The sequence below is a fragment of the Mytilus californianus genome, unplaced genomic scaffold, assembly GCF_021869535.1.
Source record: "Mytilus californianus isolate M0D057914Y unplaced genomic scaffold, xbMytCali1.0.p SCAF_7, whole genome shotgun sequence".
Classification (NCBI taxonomy): Eukaryota; Metazoa; Mollusca; class Bivalvia; order Mytilida; family Mytilidae; genus Mytilus; species Mytilus californianus.
Genome location: NW_026262723.1, coordinates 116780024 through 116794498, shown reverse-complemented (window position 1 = coordinate 116794498; position 14475 = coordinate 116780024). Strand labels below are relative to the sequence as shown.

The 14475-nt window shown below is 31.9% G+C and overlaps 2 protein-coding genes across 4 annotated transcripts in view; one reads left to right on the top strand and one right to left on the bottom strand.

The window, feature by feature from the left end:
• Positions 1 to 627: 627 nt before the first annotated feature.
• Positions 628 to 13571, bottom strand: LOC127709339 (cytochrome b-245 chaperone 1-like). 2 transcript variants are annotated; one of them, XM_052214810.1, is made up of 7 exons: positions 13493 to 13571; positions 12983 to 13079; positions 11934 to 11975; positions 11179 to 11252; positions 10530 to 10629; positions 7062 to 7206; positions 628 to 6169 (listed from the first exon to the last, which is right to left on the bottom strand). In XM_052214810.1, exons 2-7 carry the CDS (start codon positions 13071 to 13073, stop codon positions 6007 to 6009), a joined length of 615 nt encoding a protein of 204 aa, XP_052070770.1. In that variant the 5' UTR covers positions 13074 to 13079; positions 13493 to 13571; the 3' UTR covers positions 628 to 6006. The 2 variants fall into 2 exon arrangements, with proteins under 2 accessions (XP_052070770.1, XP_052070771.1); XM_052214811.1 differs by having other exon boundaries at positions 13464 to 13570.
• A 58-nt stretch (positions 13572 to 13629) lies between these two features.
• Positions 13630 to 14475, top strand: part of LOC127709338 (hexosaminidase D-like) — a 40934-nt gene continuing 40088 nt past the window's right edge. Inside the window, exon 1 of one of the 2 annotated variants that reach the window (XM_052214809.1) lies at positions 13630 to 13748. The gene's annotated coding sequence lies outside the window, so the exon portion shown is untranslated. Of the gene's footprint in view, positions 13875 to 14475 lie in introns of both variants that reach the window. The other variant, XM_052214808.1, reaches the window with a different exon arrangement.

Here is a 14475-nt window from a genome sequence, read left to right as displayed (position 1 = left end):
TACAGGGGAGGTAATGATGTTGCTAACGTTAAATGTTATTTTTCGTGACATCAAATTGCACATATCGGGAAAAGATGCATTCTTCGAGTTTTTTTAATCATCAGGTTGAAAATGTGTACATAGACCCCTCTTTTTTTACAATGAAGATCATTTGTTCCAATTTTTCTGGAAAAAAACACTGATGAATTTATTTGAATTGGATAAATATGCAGCAAAAAATGACGTTTTTTTTTCTAAAATCAGGGAAATTTAATTAAAATAAATTATTTACAAAGAATTTTTACACAAATTAAGAGCATAATTTTGTTAAGAAGATATTCCAAATCGTTTCACAAAAATATGCATGTGTTTATCTTTTGAAACAAAAAAGTTAAGTATGTCTGTCCAAAGAAACAAATGTCCAAGAAACCAAAATTTTGTGTAAATGTCTAAAATTTTGACACCATTTATCTCTAAATTTAGAACATGAAGGTATGTTTTTTATTACATATTTGAATTGACTAAATGAAAAATAGCTTGTATGAAAATTTTCGTAAATATAACACCATGAGATCAAAACTTTATAACATGCCCTTTTAATTATATAAACCATTACTAAATGTTGGCGAAAGCATTCACTAAGACATATTCATAATACTGTAATTTATTGCAACTAAAATTCAATGAAAGACAGGGTTTTAAACTATTACAGAAGATTACAGAAGATAATGTTTGAAGCAGATTAATATAAAGTACATTTTGTTTACTGATAGGCTCTAGATCTAGAGCTGATCTAAAGGTTTATGGACATGTTACATAAAATTACATAAACAATTTCCACATACAAGTTGAAGGATAGTTGCATTTTGTTGAATATTTAAATTTGTGGTTCAACTGTAACCATGAAATTACTGAAAATTGGTATCAAAGAGATAATAATGATTGCACAGTAGTTTAATAAACAACTACTAGATATATTTTGTATTACCGTTGAGATTACTTCAAAAATATGGTCATACTTTAAATTTTGGACTAATCTGACACAGATATGACTTTCAGAACACATTTGTATATAGGTAACAATGTAAGTAAGGGAGAACCACCTTATGATTTACATAAATGTTTTATATCTATAACAAAGATACCCATTGTAATGTGAAAATAACATGATACATGTACATGTATGTAATTTAATCCAGTCACCCTGTGATAATATTTTATGATTAAAACAAAAAAATGTAATTGAATAAATTATGCTTCTCCTTTTACCAAATTTAAAACTCAAATCATCATTCTTGGCAGTTATAACAAATATTCCCACAGGATTTGACCTGTGTTAATCGGTCAACAATTAATATCAGTAACCAATACTACAACAATATCAAATAATGTAATAAACAGTATAAAAAATCTCTGGACATAGACAAGCCAGATATAGTACATCTATCATAGGATATAACATCAAATGTATATATAGTGTTACTTTCTATTAGGTCAACTCAAATTATTTGGTAGATTTTCATCCAACTTGTTGAAAAAAAAATGGGGTGGGAGGATTCAATTTTTTTATTTTTACTGAAACCCTTTCGTAATGTGTTCTTCATATGCAAGTGTAATAATAAGCTTAATTCATGTATATATAAAGAATTATGCATACTTTTTCAGATTCTACAATAAATATTTCTGATTGGCAACCACTGTAACAGTTCTAATTGCTTTAGAAACCAATTTTCAGTAAATAGCAAAAATGTGGAGAAATGCTCTCTTTTAGACCACTATCAAATTTCTTTAACTGTCCAACTTATGATTTATACTATAGTTGCCATAAAATGAAGCATAAGTTTTATGAGTACAGAGTAAAATGAAAACTCAAACTGTGTTTAAAATACTAGGGTTGATGGTTTATAACTGTATTAACGTAGCACATGAACTTAACCAAAAGAAGAAGTTGTTTAATTAAATTATCCAGTAGCTGGGAACAGATGGTATATAATGTTTGTCAACAAAAAAAGGACAGTTTGGGGTAAAACTTGCTATACATTGGCCGACTTTTTGAATTCAATATACAATCCTTAAAACAGTGTAAATTAATTTGGAAAAGTTCATAATTGGGTCAATTTCTTTTTTCCAGTCCTGTTTTTTTAATACCAAAGCGTGTTACAATTCTTGCGCTTTGAATATCAAATTTTCTGACACAAAGTCATTGTATAAATAAAAAATCCATAGTTTCTTATCACTGAAATTTATGACATACTGCAATTCGCATTCTTTGACAATTACTCATAACCCGAACATGTCAGGTCCTCCCTGTAATCAATCACTCTTCTACGAAGATAATGTAGTTATCATAGAGGAACAGAATATATCGACTTAACTATTTTGGTTAAACTACTCGAAGAAATACAAAAACCAAATTTTGCAACAGGAAATTCTAAATAATGAAACAAATTTTCGGTGCGGTTACTGGAAATTGTAATTTTTTTTTAATATAAAAAAAATAGGGGTGGGTGGGGATGAAAATCTATCAATTAATTTTAATTGGCCTTACACTGAAATTACATTCATTTCATATGTGAACTTATCAGAAGGAAAACAACTATGAAACATGTAATGATAATATATTTAAATATATATCATATTGAACAAGAAATTTATGTTCACACATCAGTTATCATTTTTAGCTCACCTGGCCCAATGGGCCAAGTGAGCTTTTCTCATCACTTGGCGTCCATCGTCCATTGTCAGTTGTCCTCCATTAACTTTTACAAAAATCTTCTCCTCTGAAACTACTGGGCCAAATTTAACCAAACTTGGCCACAATCATCATTAGGGTATCTAGTTTAAAAAATGTGTCCGATGACCCCGTCTGCCAATCAACATGGCTGACATGGCTTAAAATAGAACATGGGGGAAAATGCAGTTTTTGGCTTATATCTCTGAAACTAAAGCATTTAGAGCAAATCTGATATGGAGTCAAATCAGGTTAACATCCAACTGCCGTCAAATTTTCAGAAGAGTCAGACAACCCGTTGTTGGGTTGCTGCCCCTGAATTGGTCATTTTAAGGTAATTCTAAGGTAATTCTGCAGTTTTTGGTTATCTTGAATATTATAATAGATATAAACTGTAAACAGCAATAATGTTCAGTAAAGTAAGATCTACAAATAAGTCAAAATGACCAAAATTGTCAATTGACCCCTTAAGGAGTTATTGCCCTTTATAGTCAATTTTTTACAATTTTTTTACAATTTCTGTAATCTTTTACAAAAATCTTCTCCTCTGAAACAACTGAGACAAATTTAACCAAACTTAGCCACAATCATCATTTAGGTATCTAGTTTGGAAAATGTGTCCGATGACCCCTCCTGCCAACCAACATGGCCAACATGGCTAAAAATAGAACATAGGGGTAAAATGCAGTTTTTGGCTTATATCTGTGAAACAAAGCATTAAATAGAGCAAATCTGACATGGGTAAAAATGTTCAATAGGTTTAGATCTATCTGCCCTGAAATTTTCAGACAAATTAGGCAACCCATTGTTGGGTTGCTGCCCCTGAATCTTTATAGTCAATTTTTAACAATTTTTTTCATAAATTTTTGTAATCTTTTACAAAAATCTTCTTCACTTAATCTACTGGCCCAAATAGAATTAATTTAGCCACAATTTTCAATAGGGTATCTTGATTGAATAAAATGCTTCGCTGAGGGCAGCCAGATACGACCGCAGAAGTCGAACCCTGAACAGTTGGGGCAAGTTTGGACACAATATCCAACTTGATACTAAAATTGAGAATGGAAATGGGGAATTTGTCAAAGAGACAACAACCCGACCATAGAACAGACAACAGCAGAAGGTCACCAACAGGTATTCAATGCAGCGAGAAATTCCCGCACCCGGAGGCGTCCTTCAACTGTCTGAATTTGGATTGTGATCAAATTTTTGACATAATATAGGTTTCTGACACAAAATAAATGTGGTCAAAGATCTTAAAAATTTGAAATGGGACATTTTGGTTGAAGGCTGCGCATTTTAATTTTGTTTGTTGTTAATGTACAAATTGACTAATACCAGTTGTTTGATACTGTAGAAGTAACCCAAATATTTCAGTTCCTCCTGTGATCAACTCTCCCACTTGCCCAGGCCTGAACTTTATATGATACCATTGAAATGTGTCACAAATCCATAAATTTGATTGGCATTCTCTGTATGAGAGAACCAATCAGCTGATAACTTAATGTTATGGAGATAGGTATATCCTGAACTAATTGGGAATGACAATTGACGATTTTTCATTGACTAAGGCCTTCTGACATTAATGTTGTCAGGGTAGAGCTGCGAATCATAACAACTGATTTATTCGGGATTCTGTAGAAGTAGTGATTATATTTGAAACATATTACAGTATTGATTAAAGTATTTATTCAAACAAGGAAATAAAAGTAGTGTTAACAATATATTTAAACAGATTAAGGAGATTCTACTAAGAACCACAGATTAATACTAAATACAATGTAAACCAACTTAAAACTTAACTTTCACAAACTTTCTATTTACATAAATTTTAAGAATACAAAAAATAAATTGCCACTGTATCAACAAGTAAGAGTGAATAAATTATTTGTGAAATTAAGTTGGTTTACAGAACTTTAATGCTACTATATTTAAACATAAAGGATTGCACAGATGTCATAATTTCAAAAAGTGATTATGTACAAAAAGTAATATCAATACAAATGCTACGTGTGTGACTGGTTCCACTAAACAAGCACTAACTAATTATACAGAAATTTTAACAGATCATGATAAGTTCTATGATAAAAATTTACCCAATCACCGAGTTTACAATACAACACTGTTATGCTTCATTCAATTAACTACATAGTAATTGATTTTGGAACAGTAGTGATTGTAGTAAAACTATTACTCTTTAAATGATTTTTTTGGTCAGTATTACACAAAGTTTTTCACCTGAACATCAGTACAATTATTCACACATGAAATACTGTCTCAGTAAAAAAACTTCAAATAATTATATTTTTGTACAGTTAAAATATATTGAAGCGGGGGTAGGGTGAGTTGAAAATATGATTTCCATAATCAATGAAATAAATGCTTACAATTTCAGACTAGATGATTAGTTAGAAGTTATATAAACTCTCTATGCCTTAAGAAACATGTCTGTCAAAAACCAGCTACCATAAATAAATGATGAAAAAGAATCGATCACATAACAAAAACAATCATATTGACCCATTCAAAATATTCTAAATTTTTATGAAATATTATATACTTGAGAGGAATTTTACAAGATTTTGTGACAACTTAATTCAAAAGTTTGTCTTTCATTCAACTTTTGTTCAAAAGATGAAATAAAATTTCAAAGGTGTGAAAACTTTTAAAAATTTGTAACAAGACTTCTTTATTGTTACTTTATCATGTTTATCAAAACAAAAATAGTTTGTTGAAAATATCAAATCTTATTTGAAAATGACTGCGGAACATTGTGTGGAATCATAGTAATAAAATACTTATAGGTACACAAATAATGTGTCATAAAAGTTTTTATGTGACCTCAATAATGTCCATATACCCTACATTGAAACAATCTAAATTATAGTCAAAGTTACATTTGTTTCATTCACTGATTTCTTTAAATCACACTACAAGTTTATATTAATTGTTGGTATAACACTTTGGAAAGAAACAATACAAGTAATTTATATGTGCAATTGAATCCTGTGCTACACAGATTTTATAACAATCATAAAACATTTACAAAATGATAAAAAAATAAAAATTTAGTTAAAAAACATTTTGGCTGATTAAAAAAAATAAAATATATTTAAACTTTTTATACAACAGTTATTTCTATATCAGAAGAAAATGCACTTGTATTCATACTTACTGAATTTTACTACCTGACACACAAAAATGCAAATATCATTGTAAGAATTTGGAAAAAAATGTAAAATCTTAATTTTGTACCAGGTTGATGATAACCACTAAGATAATATCTGATCCCCTGTTTATTGGTGGTCCTCTTTTAATTCTTCCTCTATAACTTGATCTGTGATATGTTCAAATCCATCCTCTCCTGTATCTGAGCTACTATCATCTGATAAGTTTTCTAGGGGTTGATATAAATTCAGGAATTCTTTTATTTTCTCAGCAAGTTTAGTGTGTTCTGAGCTGTAAATCAAAACATAAAATATTAATTTCTAAAAATAAAACATTTTCAACAATTATTGATAAAAAGTAGGATCTTTGATAATGTTCTTGTTGGCTAAAACATTGATTTTGTATTTAATAAATTTAAGCATAACTAAATTTGTTTTGCTATACAGTTATGAAAACTTATGGTCCTACATCCTCTCGATATTATGTGACAGATAGCGAAATCCGGAGCTGATTCTGAATGACAAATTGACTATTTTGTCTTTCGTCTTATTGATATTGTAAGTTATTTTTTGCTCTTCACCAAGAAACTTCCTTGAGTTTAAAAAGACCATTGGTAATCTTATTATCACCATTTAACTAGGCAATGTGGATGATGTAGACTTCATCTGATGTTCAGCGGTTGTTGTTTGTTGATGTGGTTCATAAGTGTTTCTTGTTTCTTGTTTTTTATATAGATTAGACCGTTGGTTTTCCTGTTTGAATGGTTTTACACGTCATTTTTGGGGCCCTTTATAGCTTGCTGTTCGGTGTGAGGCAAGGCTCCGTGTTGAAGGCCGTACTTTGACCTATAATGGTTTACTTTTACAAATAATGACATGGATGGAGAGTTGTCTCATTGGCACTCATACCACATCTTCTTATATCTATTCATACATTTTCTTTCTAATCAACGGAGTTAAACCATTATCACTTGAGGAGCACGAGATGAAAAATTATCATCAATGGAAATATTTAGAAAATAGGGATAATAATGTTATAAGGATATTGCACATTTTACAAGATATTTATATTATTAAGGTTATGGTAACTTGTACATTTTAACAGTAAACTAATGTTATAGGGAAGTTGTACATTTTAACAGTGAACTGCATTTGAAAAGGACTAAAAAACAAAATATATTTACCTTTCTTTACCAAAGATGAAAGAATCTGTAACACCTACATCAATTCCTGAGTTCATGAATAGCACAACCTGATAACCTTTACCAAAGTAGGTCACAGTTTCCTCTTTCACATGTACACCGGTCACATCTTCTATATTGAACACAACTGAAAGACAATTTTCAATAAATATTTTTCTATAAGTTCTTTAACTTTTAGGTCTGCAGTCTAAATGTCCCTGAAAACTATTTCATATTATATTTATTCTTGTCTTGTTCAGGGATCTCCATGACCTGTTTTATGATGGCGCACCGCCATCGTTAAATTATCTTACACCACTGTCAAATGATCCCCGCCATCGTTTAATTATCTTCCGCCATCGTCAAATGGTCCCCATCATTGTTAAATAACTACACTATGATTGAAAGGTGAAGTCAAAATTTGTTTTCGTTTCGCTAGCCGCCACCATTTTTGTTAGCAATTACAATCAATTGCATGTAATTGCATAACCCCTATTATATTATAATCCAAAGGGTACCCCTGATTACTGTTTTGATGGATATCCGGCTAATGATCGCTAATCGCTTGAACAGGTAGATCTACACATCTGACAAGAGATCACTTGATCTAAAGAAACAATTTATTGCAATATTTAATTACTTTTCAGCAAAATGAAATGCTGTTGAAAATTTAGAAATTTAAAATCAATTACCAAGAAAAATGTTCAATAAGTTAATGGTAAAACAGAACAAAATTTCATGCCAAGTAACAACAAGTATCCATCATAATGAATCACTTTATATTTAAAAAGTAAATGCTGGAATATTAACTGCAACTTGATAATCTGAAGAAATTTCGTATCGTAATTCCGAATTCATTTCGTAGTTTACAATCAAATTATGTGTGAGTGCATGGCTCAGTGGTTACGACTGTTGGCTAAAGTACTGAAGGTCCCGGGTTCAATCCTGAGTCTGGATGTTGGAAATTTCAGTACATTAGAAGGGTGATTTTTACCCTCCCACACACATCTCTGGTAGCTAGAATGGAGTTTAAACTAGGATGGGTACTTTGGGGGTATGGTAGGTCAAAGTGGCCCCCAGCTGTGACCTGGAGATCAATCTGTAGATATCTCTTTGGTTTGTCTGTTTCCGCCGAGGAGTCCGGTAGTTCTCTCCGAGTACTTTGGCTTCCTTCACCATAATAACAGACTTCCTGGTATCCTAACACTCCTTGAGTGGTGGGTTGTATATAAGTTAGTGACACATCTCCATTAATCCTTATACGGAGTGTACACAGATTCCACTGTACCCTCGTAGCTATCAAGGGGTGCTTCTCATATTGGAGGAATTTACGTACATACATAAAATTGAGAATGGAAATTGGGAATGTGTCAAAGAGACAACAACCCGACCAAAGTGCAGAAAACAGGCCAAGGCCACCAATGGGTCTTTAAAACAGTGACAAAATCCCACACCCAGAGGCAGGCTACATTCAAACATACATACAATACATCCAGTTTACATTCAGAATCAAAGATGCATGTTGCATGGTCTATTACTGTGGACTTTGAAATTTTAGGTCATTAAAGCCATTTCATTTTCACACTTTTCCCCTCCATAAATCTGTATTTAAGGTTTCACATAAATTGGTATAAAACTTTTGTTTTTCTGAATTGAATTTGACACTACTACTACGGGGATGATTGACAGTGAGAAAAAAGTCCCCATTTTTAAGTCCTAACAAAATTACCAAAATAGTGAGAAAGTCACTGTGGGAACCTTCTGACAGGAAAATAACTTTGACATTAACAAGGTTAACAGGACAGCGGAATTGTGGTTATCCTTGACTAAGAGGAGGGGTGCATTCTTTACTGAAATGAATATAATAAACAATATATCAGTCTTTTCACTATTCCTTACAATGAAATGTAGAAATGAAGTATTTTCGATCAGCACACATGGGTTTTGTCCTGGTGGGAGTTACTCCATCGTTAAATTTTCAACCATGGAGATCCCTGCTTGTTCTGTATAAAGAAATGTTTACCTACAATACTTGAGAAATCCACATTTTATTGGGGTATATTTATCTGACCTATTATTTCAGAAAGTTGTAATTGTTAATTTCAGATTTATTATCTATATACTTCAATAAATTTTGTTGTAATGCCTCAGTGATATGTCCTGCCTTTAAGTAATTTGAAAGTATAATGCAAATATTGAAATTAAAATGGCAGTTCTTTAACATGTCAACCATGCATCACATTCAAATTCAATGAACTATGACTGAAGGTGCAGGGCCAAATAACCTCTGTTGAAATGAAAAATGCCAATGTTAATACAACTGCATACTAAATACGGATGACTTATCGTACATGTAACTGGCTTCCTTTACACTGACCTAAACACAAACTTAAACATGTAAACTATGCAAAAGTCAATAAACCATGATGAGGGTGTGGGGCCATATAATCCCCAAGGAAATGAGAGTTGTACTGTTACACTACTGTCCCAGGTAAGGGGGGGGGTTGGCGCCAGCAAACATGTTTAACATTCTGTATATGCCTGTCCCCAAGTCAGGAGCCTGTCATTCAGTGGTTGTCGTTTGTTGCTGAATATCATATTTTGTTTTGTTTAGTGTTTTGTACATTAACCAGGCAGTTTGTTCTCTCGTTTGAATTGTTTTACGTTTGTTATTTCTGGGCATACTATACTTCTGGGGAACTAGTATACATTTTTGTTTAGGGGCCAGCTGAAGCCCTCTACTGGTGCGGAATTTTCTTGCTGCGTTGAAGACCAATTTGTGACTGTGGGCTGTTTTCTGCTATTTGATCAGGTTGCTGTCTCTATGACACATTTCCTGTTTCCATTCTCAATTCTACTGTGTGGTATGGGTTTTGCTCATTGTTCAAGGCAGTACAGTGACCTATAGTTGTTAACTTCTACTTCATTTGGTCTCTGGTGGAGAGTTGTCTCATTGGCAATCATACACATCTTCTTATTTTTACATGCAAAAGTTTCAAGGTTAATAGACAAGGTCTGAAGGGGCAAGGCCAAATAATCTCCATGGAAATGAGATGTGCCAATGATAATACAATTGCATACCAAATATCATTGACCTTCCATTAGTTGTTCATCTTAAACTGACCTAATCACAAACTTTCATATTTAAACTTAGCTAAAGTTTTGAAGTCAATAGACCAAGACTAAGGGGTTGGGGCCACAAAATCTCAATGGAAATGAAATTTTATAATGCAAATACAACTGTAGGAAACAGCACTCCTTTTTCCACCTTGAAGAGGCAACACATAAATGTGCCTTTTTGTGCAAAATATTTCAGTACTGTTTAAAAATTTAGTGTTTCAATGGCATAACTATGCTAGTCTTCCTTAAATTTTCTCAACATGTATAGATTCAAGGCAATTTAGAGCTTGCTAGTTGCTTTCTTAACTCAACATGTCTTTTTATTCTTTAGAATTGTATGTAGTAACTTACCAACACTGGCAGGCTTGTTACTAATCATACTAAGTATTCTATCCCATACAGTCTGTTTTGTTAGTCTAATATCTTTATCTGTTTTGTTAAATACACATTCCTAAAATAAAAAGACAATCGTAAATGAATTCAATGGAGGTATGACAACAGTCACATACAGGTACAGTGATTTGGGATATAACTTATTTGACATAAAAATTTAATTTTAATCATATAATAATTTCTTCATACAAGTAAAGAGAGATCTGTAAAAAAAAACATGCCATTTCCTGGCAGGCCTGTTGAGTTTTCTTTATGTCACAATGATTATGAATCAATCAAATACTGGTTTGACCTCAATTTCTTTTTCTAGACAAAACAATCTTGAAAAATTTCATACATATTGATTTTTTTCCTTAATAATAGGATCAAAGCCCTAACCAAAAAGATGCATTGTGTCATACAGAGATGTTCATGTCATCAATTAAACAATAAATCTTTTATCAATTTAATATTTGTTCTTCCTTTGTGCTAAAGGAAAAACTATATTAGCTGAATGTGTGCATTTACTATTTAGAATATTCAACAAAGCAAAAAATGTATTTCTTATACCTATCAAATACTGTAAATCTTAATGACCTATTGGTAACTAAATATCTATAAATAATACCTCATAGTCTTCCATACAGGCTAATCCCATAAATACACCAAAGGTCAGGTAAACTGTCTGCCAGAAGTACGAATCTATGATAAAAAAAATTTGTGCAAACTGTCTGTCAGAAATAGAAATTTGTGATAAAAAAATTTGTGTAAAATAGGAATCTATGAAAAAAAGTTTGTATAAACTGCCTCAAACATTTATATATCATTGTTCTCTTGATCAAACTTTTTTTTCATTAAGGTACAAAAATTGAAAATGGAAACAGGGAATGTGTCACAGAGACAACAAGTCGACCAAAGAGCAGAATAGATGTAATAATGCATGGATCATAAATACAAAGAATATTTTGGATGAAATTTAGGTTTTTAACACTAAGGAAGACATCTGTCTGAGGTTATTCTGGACATTACTCAGTGCACGATTTGAGACATTTCTGCATGAAAAATACTCATAAATTAAAGCCACCTTTAAAGTGTAGGTCTGCATGATTTTATGCTTTTCAGCTCTCAAATGAATTCTAATATGACCTTCCAAACTTATGGTTACTAAAGAATGTTATGAAAATTCTTTATGAAATATGTGGTTTAGACCCTGTAGTTGACATTATCATTTCCCCTTCCTCTGACAGAAAGCTTGCCTAAATGAGTCTACATACAAAACTACAATTTTCTCTACTAGAATATAAGAATATTTTACATGCAATATTTTTCTCTCTTTTTTATATAATAATATTTTGATATGTCTATTTTTAATATTTTCAATACCTTGACTGTAAGATGCTGCTCCATACCCAATGGCTGTAAAGGCTGAAAAGAAAACAATAAGAAATATGTTTCATGAGAAATTCACCAAAGTTTTTGATAAAAATGGAATTTTTTTTTTCGAACTGATTAATAGAAATTTCACAGGTTCTCCTAAATCTAGTAACTGTGGCCATAATTATATACACCAACCATATTCTTAGCTTACAATATTTGTACAAGTCTCTACTGAAGGGAATAATTCCTGAAAATGACATGAATTCACACCCAAGTTTGATAATAAAAAGAGAAAGTTTTAATGTAAAGGGACATAACTCCATAATAGTTAAAGCTGCCGTGTTGAAAATTAATTGAAATTTATTCAATGGCGTTAGTAACATGGCAAATATCAAGCAACAAATATCAATTTGTTTAACAAAAAGGCTATAACTCGATCCTGAACCATAGACATGATAGAAGTTATTACTTAGAATTTTAAGGCTTTTTTTAATTGCTTCAAGGCTAATATATTGTAGTACAGTAGTAAAGGACCAAAGTTAATTTTATTGGTGAAAGGAAAATTATCACCAACAAACATTTTTGGATATTAAACAGATGGACAAAATAATAACTGTATATCATTTTGAAGAGCATGGAAAGGTGTTTAAACACCAGAAAATACAGTGTTTCCAGGAGAGTGACACCAGATAAAAGTACTTTCAATCCCCTAGCCCCTGGTTTTTCCTAGTTTATCAATTATCCATTTTTACATTAATAACAGCTGCTAAATTTTTCATAAGTTACAACTCAAATACAGTTTTTGTTATCATTTTGAATTCAATATACACTTTACTTTTCATATAGTCTAATGCTAGGCGTGCTAATTATATATCTGCAGTTATTTCTTCCAATGTATCATTTGAAATGATATCCAGATAAATCTTTTTTCTGCCAAAAATTCAAATTTTCAAAATGCTCGTACACAAGCAGTACACAGATCTGTATTCATTTTTCTATACTATTGATGTGTTAAACGTATACATTATCTATACTTAAAATATACTAAAGGTTACCTGTAAGGAGTGCATAACCATATAGACCAGGTTCTTTAACAAGATGTAAACTAGCATCTGTCTGTTCTTTAATTTTTACAAAACTTCTCATTTTTATCTGAAAATATAACAAAACTATATTTGAACTTTGTGATAAAGTGGAGGCATGAAAATAACTGAACATGTGTATCTCTGACAACAATGGACAAGTACATATCCTGTACCCAAGATTACACTACTCTGACATAAGATTAAAAATAAACAAAACAAAAACAAAATGCTGTTTTAAAATTGCTCTATATACGACCTTCTTATCCACAGGTTACACCTGCCTCCTATAATTAAAATGTAGGGCAATCTATGACCCATTTAATTTGTTCCAAATTCTGCATTAGCTTAAATTTCCATAATTTTGTTTAGTGCAGATCGAAAGAAGATTGCAATAACAGTTAGGTTTGAATATTTCCACAACTTATCAAAATGTTTTAAATACTACTGTTACTCAATACAATTGTTGTTAAACTGGGTAACCTCAAAACTGTTTTGTTTACAAACACTGTCACATCAAAATAAATAGTTTTCGGGATTTCCTGAATTTTTCATAAAGTTGAGGTAAAAGCAAATCGTATGGAATTCCGAATGAGACACCGGAAGTTCAATCTGATTGGACCAGACAGCACGAAATGTCTTGCCTGTAAACAGTGCTCGCTGCAGATGATATTTTGAAACGAAAATGATGAATAAGTGATGAATAGCCAATAACTAGATTTTTATTGATTGCACAAAGGTTTGCATACATACTACCAGGTGTTAATCTACATTGTGTTTGAACTGCCACATGTTATAGTTGACAAGATCAGTGATCTTGCATGAACTACAATACAATTTCTGCACAGCCATCAGAGGCATCTCCGTGAGTATCACTGAAAACAGTCTTACTTTTTTTTAAACAACTGGTTTCAGCTAAGAGCCTGAATTTAAAAAAATAACTATTTTGAGTTATGTAAGCTCAATATTTTCGATTTCAATTTTTTCAATTACAAAATTATTCCTCAATAAACAGGTTGGGACCAGTCAGCCTGTCACTTAAACAGATTACCAGACTCAGACTGTGTGTTTGTTTTTTCCACATTGGCTAGAGGTATAAGTATAGGGTTGAGATCTAACAAAACATGTTGAACCACACAACATTTGTGTGCATGTTGCTAATAAGGAACTTTTAGCCTTTGTTGGTCTTGTGTGTGTTTAAAAATTTTGGTTCATTTGTATGGTTCCGAGTTAAATGTGGTGTCCATTTCGCTGAACTAGTATACATTGTTGTTTAGGGGCCAGCTGAAGCCCCCCTCTCTGGGTGCAGGATTTTCCTGCTGCGTTGAAGACCAATTATAAATGGTGGCCTTGGGCTGTTTTCTGCACTTTGGTCAGGTTGTTATCTCTTTTACACCTTCCCCATTGCCATTCTTTATTCTACACATTAATGGTCTCAAGATGTATTATAGCAACCAGAGGCGTCA

What these genes read in the sequence shown, in the direction of transcription:
- LOC127709339 (XM_052214810.1), bottom strand. Translation starts at nt 13,073, where the DNA reads ATGAGAAGTTTTGTAAAAATTAAAGAACAGACAGATGCTAGTTTACAT. An exon ending in TAACAAGCCTGCCAGTGTTG is followed by an intron (nt 7,207 to 10,529) that starts GTAAGTTACTAC and finishes ATTGTCTTTCAG; the next exon opens with TTGTGTTCAATATAGAAGAT. An exon ending in TTCATCTTTGGTAAAGAAAG is followed by an intron (nt 6,170 to 7,061) that starts GTAAATATATTT and finishes TTTGATTTACAG; the next exon opens with CTCAGAACACACTAAACTTG.